A 7808-nucleotide genomic window follows, 5' to 3' on the forward strand; every position below is an offset into this window, starting at 1 on the left:
ATGGCTGCCATTCATTCGTGCAATGTATTACACTCTCTTGGTCCTGATATTGTAACGATTAACATTGACTTTCATTGGAATATGCTCTAACTCGAATGGTTACACACCGTATCAACTGATATTGAAACTCAACTCAATTCTGTTAAATGGAGGGACCTACATCAAGTCAAATATACCAGTGACACCGAATCTCTTCAGAGCTAGAAGGTTGTGAATTCAACTCAAAACAACTGGCCTAACTCTCCTCTGTTTTTATGAAGCTAATTCGAAGCCATTTTTGTCCTTCCATGAAGTTAGGAAAATAAGCAGAATTTGTGTGCAGATACTGACCATTCTCACACTCACAAGTTAATCAACTGACACACTGCTGTTTTCAAGCAGGGAGAAGTCATAATAATGTTGTACTGTATGTGGTAAAATATCAAGGATGCAGGATTGACCATGTTTGCCTTTTATTCTCGCAGCTCTGGTTTGGCAGGTTGCTTTTGGACTGTGATTGTTACAATGCAAATTAAGCTGAATCATGCACAATTCCAACAGAGCGCTGCTCTCCAATGCTCTGCCTACATTATGCAAATCAAACCGACTCTAGGGTTTCAGAGATGATAATTGATAGCTCTTGTTCTCGCAATCACAGATGTTTAGGCACACTTGTGACTCATAACTACTGCACCTCAGATTCAGAAATAATGCCAGCATGAGAGTGGATATTTTCGCATGAGTAATTTCTTCGCACTCCGCCAGGTAAGATGAATTTCACGCTTTTTGAATTCTGCTGAATCCAAGACATGAATTACTGAAACATATGGCAAGCAAATATATTTGCATGCTTTTATTTTCGTGCTAGTTTCTGGTTGCACAAAATATACTAAAATGTTGTTAACATGAAAATGTCCACTTTCACAGTAATCAAATTTGGTCTGCTGAGCTATTTGCTTTGGTCATTACTAAGTATACTGTCTAGCGAACAGAAACCACCAACTTATTTCTTCCATAAAAATATGCCTGATTTCAGAACTTTATGTTGTTGCAATATTACACCATCTTCCATGTAAATAAGAGGAGCTTTGCTTGTCAGAAGAGTGCAGACTACAGTAAGTCATGTATATTCTTCCTTTGTCATGAGAATGCACAAAATACACAGGACCTAACAAGTATCACTCTGAATTTCAAAGAACAAGTACATGTATGGTTTGATGCACTGGATCATCATTTTTTACTGTTGCAACAAAAAGAAAAGGAAATACAAAAGAAAAGTAGAATGAAAAATGGTCAAGCAAATACATTCACATTGGAAACAAATATTCAGTAACAATGGACAATTTCTGATGTGAAACTTGCTCCTGACCAGTCGCTCATTCTCGGTCCCCTTGGAAGTGCATGCTTTTTTGTCATGAGGCGTCTGTTTTCGGTGGTACATAATGGTTTCTACATCTTTCATGGAATACCTGGACAGGAGACAGCACAGGAAACACATTGAGAATTCACAAGGTGTTGTGTTTGAACAAGATTTTTAGAATTTAGGCAATACTTTACCACACTCACACTTGTCAAGAGACACTCAGCTCTGAATGTTAATATGAAATATACCAGATGACCTAACTTTAATAACACCAGCCATGATTTGAGAATCCCTAAGCAGTTATATTCAAATACATGAGAACGTCAATAGTGGAGAACACAGTGAGATATACCCTTTTTGTAAAAGCTGTTGAATACTTAACTGATTTACAGTTATGAAAACACGTACAAATTTTGAGAAAAATGCCTCCTCTCAAAAGTTTTTTTGAAATAAGCATGAATTGTTATTCCTTAGGGAAATGCAGAATTAATACAGTACAACATTATCCATTGAGGTTGAGGACGAGTCCTGAGTATACTCGGGCAGGTGTCTATGGAAAATGTGTGTTGTAGCAAAATCAGTCCATCCTCAACGGGTTAATCTACTTTTTACAAAGTCACACTCAAGAAGGAGAGTGAAATACACAAATATGGAAAAAAAAAACAACCCCCCAGAGCTGAACAATTGTATTGACCATCTATCTTATTATGGGTATTCCATGGTATATGTCAATGTGCATAGATATAGGGCATTTTTTTTTCTTTTTATTCACAAGTAAACGTTTCCATATGAACATCAGAAAATAAGACTTACCGTATTAGTTTATCACAAAGTAAGGAAGGTTGGTTAAAAAACAAACATACAACTATCTCTATGCTCTGGTATACTCCTGAAGTTTTTAAAGCACATGAATCATTCTGTTTCAAGAATTTTTTGAGGCTGAATTCTGAAAATCAAGAAAGGAAATCAATGTAAAATGTGAGAGCGTAATTCAAAGAGTCGTGTAAGCATAATATTTTGGGTTTACCTTTAAGGATCTATCTTTCACAACCTCCTCTATATTCATTTCTGATTGCATGAGCCTCAACTGCAGAGAGAAAGAGACAGATAAATAGATTAATAGATAGCTGGATGAACAGATACATGCAGAGGGGATGTACACAAGAATATGAACGAATTCTATTTTCACACATAATATCAAAAAAATTGTCATATTATGTAATGTGCTTCTGATGTCCTACATTGTAAACATAATCTCAAACACAGTGTAGAATAACCATTTTCATATCACATGTTGTGCCATTGATTCACTGCGGATGGATTTAAACATAGTATGTGTGAATTCTACTGTGTATTAAAGTCAAAAGGATTTTCTGTAGTCCCTTTGGATTTGACTCAGGCTGGGTTGACTGCATGGAAATAATACTATTTTCACACATTTTAACTACAATACTACTAGTCTGGTAAATGGTCTGTATTACAACAGCAAATTCACTGTAATATGCTACAGGATTAGTGAGTGAAGAAAAGTACAAATAACAAAGCAGTTACAATATACCTAATATGAAAACAGTCAATGACATAACATAATTTTACATTACATACAGTATTCAAATATCCTCATTTTTACGCTACTTTCACATTGCAAGAAATGCACAAAAATTTCCACTGTGAAAATTTCCTCGTGTACAGTAACAAAAAGTTGGGAATAAGTTTTACCTTTGACTGCTCCTTTCGTAAGTCTTTCATGACTTTGAGGTCATCTGGGTTGGCATCTCTCTGCTGTTTGAGGGTGCTCACTGATGCCGACACTTCAGCTATGCAGCGCTTGATTGTCCCTTCCCTGTATGCATATGCAGCTGAAAGCTAAACAAAACAAAAACGTCATGAAGAACAGATTGACTAAAAGAGCAAAGCCAGTTTACAATGAACATTGCAAGTCCAAGTTAGCTCTTGTAAAGGCAGGTTTGGGGAAAATAATGGATTCTTTGATGCACTGGTGAATCTTCTATTGAAAATCAAGAGTGCATGCAATATCAGGAAGTTTTAAAACAAAGAACTGTCTTTGGGATTCCTAGAGATTGTCATCAAATTCTGATGGCAAAAAGTCATTGAGCAACTTATCTAGTATTTCTCATAAACAGCTATTAGACAAGAGTGTGGTAATGTACGTTTGTAGAGTGGTATGGGAAAATTAGTGTGGTGGAGGGGAACATGAGGAACACTTTGTCTTCCTTCAGTTACAAGTTGTAGTCAGACTTTGTACCTGATTGTACAATCCTTTGCATGTTTGTGTAGCGTCAACTTGTCCCTTGAAGGATGTCGTTGGTACTGTGGTGTTCAGGGCGTAGATGATCTTGTCATCTATTGTTCTCATTTCCTTCAGTGCTTCCTGAAATGGAATATAAACAAATCTTTCATGGCTTTTGTTATACATTTGTAGTCATAATGATACATACTATGCAGCTTTAGGCAGCAGTTCAAGAGAAAAGACTTGAGTGACAAAAAAAAGAAGAGTATCCGTACTTTTTATATGCCTTGGCATACAATCAAATTTTAATTATGCTGAGACTATACTTGAGGTGCAAGTGAAGTGTACTACTTCTAGCTACAAATCAAATTAAGGTGGACTCAATTGCACTTAAACACACAACGCAGTTGACGACATAATCTATGTGTAGACCACTCACTACTACTAGTTGGAAAAATACTAATGGTGTATGAATCTATGCCATGCCATGGTGGGCTGGCTCATGCCATAGACCATGGCTCATACAGTCATAGTGCCTGGTTGGGCTAGGAATAAGGATGAACCTAGACGAGAAAACCATCTGTCCAGAGGAGTTTTTCGTTTTTGTGTGTTTTTGTTTGTTTGTTTTTTTACTTTTATGGCCCTATTTGGCCTCCGTCCTAGGATGAGGAGAGCCAGAGGATTCCACCTTGAATCCTAGATTGTGAAGCAAGATGTATGAAGTTTCCTCGATCCATGGAACGTATCCCCGAAGACAAGATACGTTGTACCATAGTTATGGGTAAACTCAGCCTAGCGGGTAAACTCGGCTCCAAGAGCACGCATTTTGAAGTAGCCGAGTTAAAGAAAAAACAACAACAGCAACAAAAACAGCACCAAGGTTCGACCTTCCTTGCCAAAATCAACAGCGCGCAACACAAAGGCATTTACACATAGGATTTACATGTAGCTGTCGGTCAAACTTTGGGCAGCATTATGGTCAAATCATGGCATGGGATGGGCGGCTCACGTACTACTAGTACTACTTGACCAATCTTTCGCCCTTTCGGTCAAGGATGGACCTGCACTTAGGCATCTACATGTAGGATTTACATGTAGCTGGCAGTCAAATTGTGGACGGCATTATGGTCAAATCATGGCATGGGCCATGGGATAGGCGGCTTACGTACTACTTGACCAATCTTTCGCCCTTACGGTTAAGGATGGACCTGCACTGAGGGGTGAGCTGAGCTGCGTATAAAACCCAGGCCATAAATAAATGGATAATGGATGCACGCAAGTTTAGAATAAATTATTCAGTTAATCTACTAACCCTTTCAGGACAATGGTTTGGAAGTATGGTGAGAAATGGATCACTGCCGGTTCATTCACAGTCTTGACCTTCCTACTCACAGTCACAGTCCTAGGCAAGAGTTCCTTTTGGGACAGCGACAGCCACCCAAACGGTACCCAACAGTGAGTGCGTACATGCGTGCATATCCGTGCGTATCGCAAGCAAGGTTAGTGTAGGCTAGCTAGTAAATTAGATAATCTCTAACACTAGTAACAGTTACTCTAACGTTAGGTGTAACGTTAGAAGTTGTAGACTATTTGTTAGGCCTATAAATCTGCACTGACCCACTGTAGTACTACTACTACTGTACTAGTGTAATTGGGGTGGCTGCCCCAAAAGGAACTCTTTCTCAGTCCTACACACTCATTAAATTTCACTTGCCCCAGTCATCGCCATGATTGGCATGAATGATGCAAAAGCGTAAATTTTAAATTTTAAATGAAACCACAGCCAAGCAACGTGAAACTCAATACATGGGACTGTAGTATTTTTTCATAACACTTCTGTTGGGTCCTCCTGGGATTCTACCTTACAGGTTTGACAACTACGGTGCAGATGAGATCATAGAAATTGTCATAAATAATGAAAGAGTAACTAAAATAGAGCAAGATCGCGAATGCATCAGAAAATTCAAAGCTTCTCACCTGAAATTGTGCGAAGTCTTCGCACGACACGTGAGGGAATTCCATTTCGGTAGCAGCACCCACGTTATCGTTATGAAACGCAAAACGCACGTACACACGACACCACTAGCGCTAGCGCACGACGACCTGCATGAGCTAGCGCTGTATGTGGCGCTTCACATTTACTCTCGCTCGACCGACCTATTTACCTCTCACGATCGCACGTACGCAGTGTTTTCGATCGCGATCGTAGTCAGGTGACTCTATTGTGTACTCTCTACTCACAATAAATATTATAATTCTAAATTCTGTCATGTTCTGTTTCTAGGAGCACCCGAAAGAAATTCAGTCATCATATATTTCCAGTCTTGTCTTTCGAAAAATCTAAAAAATGGGTGATGTTTCGCATGTAGTCAAGGGCGAAGCAAGCGAATCAGAGTCTGACGAGGATCTAGCGCTAGAGGCAGCCGCAGAACTTGTAGCGGGGCAACGGCAGTTATCCATCGGTAGGGACGCCGAACGTCAAGGACATAGCCTTCAGAAATTGGACACCCGCTTAATTACGTGTTAATCAATCCGCACCATCTCGTAACCCCGCGTACGTCAAAATGAATGAGGGGTCAAATTGCATCCGCCGCCATTAAAAATGAAATGAATCCTCATAAACTTACCACAAATTCTACACGTTCATCTCACTTTCCTACCCCGATATGCAGTTATGACAAACTTTGTACATTGTAAATCATTATTACGGAAAGACTTGCCTAAACATGATGTGGAAGACGCAGAATATTCCAAAATATATCCGAGTACATGCTGACGGTTGACCTTCAATCGATGACCATGCTGAGTAAAGTGATTGCGCAATGCCTGGCCCCGCCCTCCCCAGGGGCCCCGTGTAATCCTAGTAGCGGGCGCCCCACACCTTTTCACTTCTTTGGCTGGGGCCCTGTCGACGGTACATCAAAAAAATCCAATTTGTAGTCGAAATGACAGACATTTGTCCCCTTTATTTATCTTTTCAGAAACTTATTAGATTGTTTGCTTTGATAAGGAGCTATACATAAAAAAAAATGTAGCACTTTTACTGTTGATAGGACGCGTTGGGAACATGTATCCACATTTGCAAAATATTTTTTATGATTTTTTCCATTCGGTTTGGGCCCCAAGGGCCCTAGCGCATTTTTGCGCAAAGGAAAAAACCCTTTATTCATGAGATGATGTCATGCAGGTTCTGTTAATAGGCGGAGCTAACGCCGACTGAACTCCGGTGTTTAGTCTTTGGCCAAGGCAATTACGATAATTATACAAATAATACACAGGTGAGAGTACGTCAATGAAGTTGTAGCGCACTCAAGGGTATTTACAATTGTGAAACATGCACGATCGAGGCGAAGCCGAGTGCATGTTGCACTACATTGTAAATGCCCGAGAGTGAGCTGCATCTCCACTAATTATTTGATTTATGAAATGGGTCGGAAACTAACAGAATTTTTCATGTACCTTTGTGGGTCAATACCAGTCAGCTACATGTAGCACTCGCTCAAAAGTCAAGATGTCCGAAGATGTTCGTCCCAAACATTTACGCACGTCGCACTCGGAAATCCCGCACATATACGTAGGCCATCGCCACACATGTTATGCACAAGGAAAGGCCGGCTGGCATGGCACGGCAGCCAGAACTAGAAATGAATTAAGAGAAAGGTCAATGACAATTTGACAGTTGACAATTGACAATGACAATGACAATTTAATTTATCTCATGTCACCCAATCAGGGTATTGGAGATAACCATGTGAATTATACATTTGAGATTACATATCGAAAAAAAAAGAGAAAAGAAAAACGATACGAAAAAGTACAATGAAGGTACATAAATTTACTGGGGAAAAATGTGTAATCTTATGCAATGAACCAAATAACCAAATAACGAAAAGTTGTTTAACTAGAAGTTGTTTACAGGATTGACAGCGCGTACTAAGTAGCGCGCGACGCACTTGTAACATCTGCGCATGCATGTATAAGAAAAATCATGAGCGCACACGTGACTCATTTCAGCGCTTCCAATTGGCTACATTCTTGAATCCATTATATAATGCCATATATTTTCCCCATATGCGCACGCGTACGCGTACGCACGCTATACGTTACACACGTTTACCATAACGCTACGGGACAGCATGCAAGGCTCCCACCGTAAACTCTGTATTCCAATTTAAATGATCTCTCCTTTAAGAATTCTAACCAAAATTGATCTAA

At 39.5% G+C, this 7808-nt stretch overlaps 1 protein-coding gene across 1 annotated transcript; it reads right to left on the reverse strand.

The window, feature by feature from the left end:
- Positions 1–944: 944 nt before the first annotated feature.
- LOC139717768 (protein MIX23-like) lies at positions 945–5619 on the reverse strand. The gene is made up of 5 exons (XM_071629271.1): positions 5571–5619; positions 3609–3734; positions 3062–3208; positions 2370–2429; positions 945–1448 (listed from the first exon to the last, which is right to left on the reverse strand). Exons 1-5 carry the CDS (start codon positions 5613–5615, stop codon positions 1392–1394), a joined length of 435 nt encoding a protein of 144 aa, XP_071485372.1. The 5' UTR covers positions 5616–5619; the 3' UTR covers positions 945–1391.
- Between the last annotated feature and the right edge of the window lie 2189 nt (positions 5620–7808).

The sequence above is a fragment of the Diadema antillarum genome, unplaced genomic scaffold, assembly GCF_040938485.1.
Source record: "Diadema antillarum isolate AM-2024a unplaced genomic scaffold, OU_Dant_1.0 scf00000082, whole genome shotgun sequence".
Taxonomy (NCBI): domain Eukaryota; kingdom Metazoa; phylum Echinodermata; class Echinoidea; order Diadematoida; family Diadematidae; genus Diadema; species Diadema antillarum.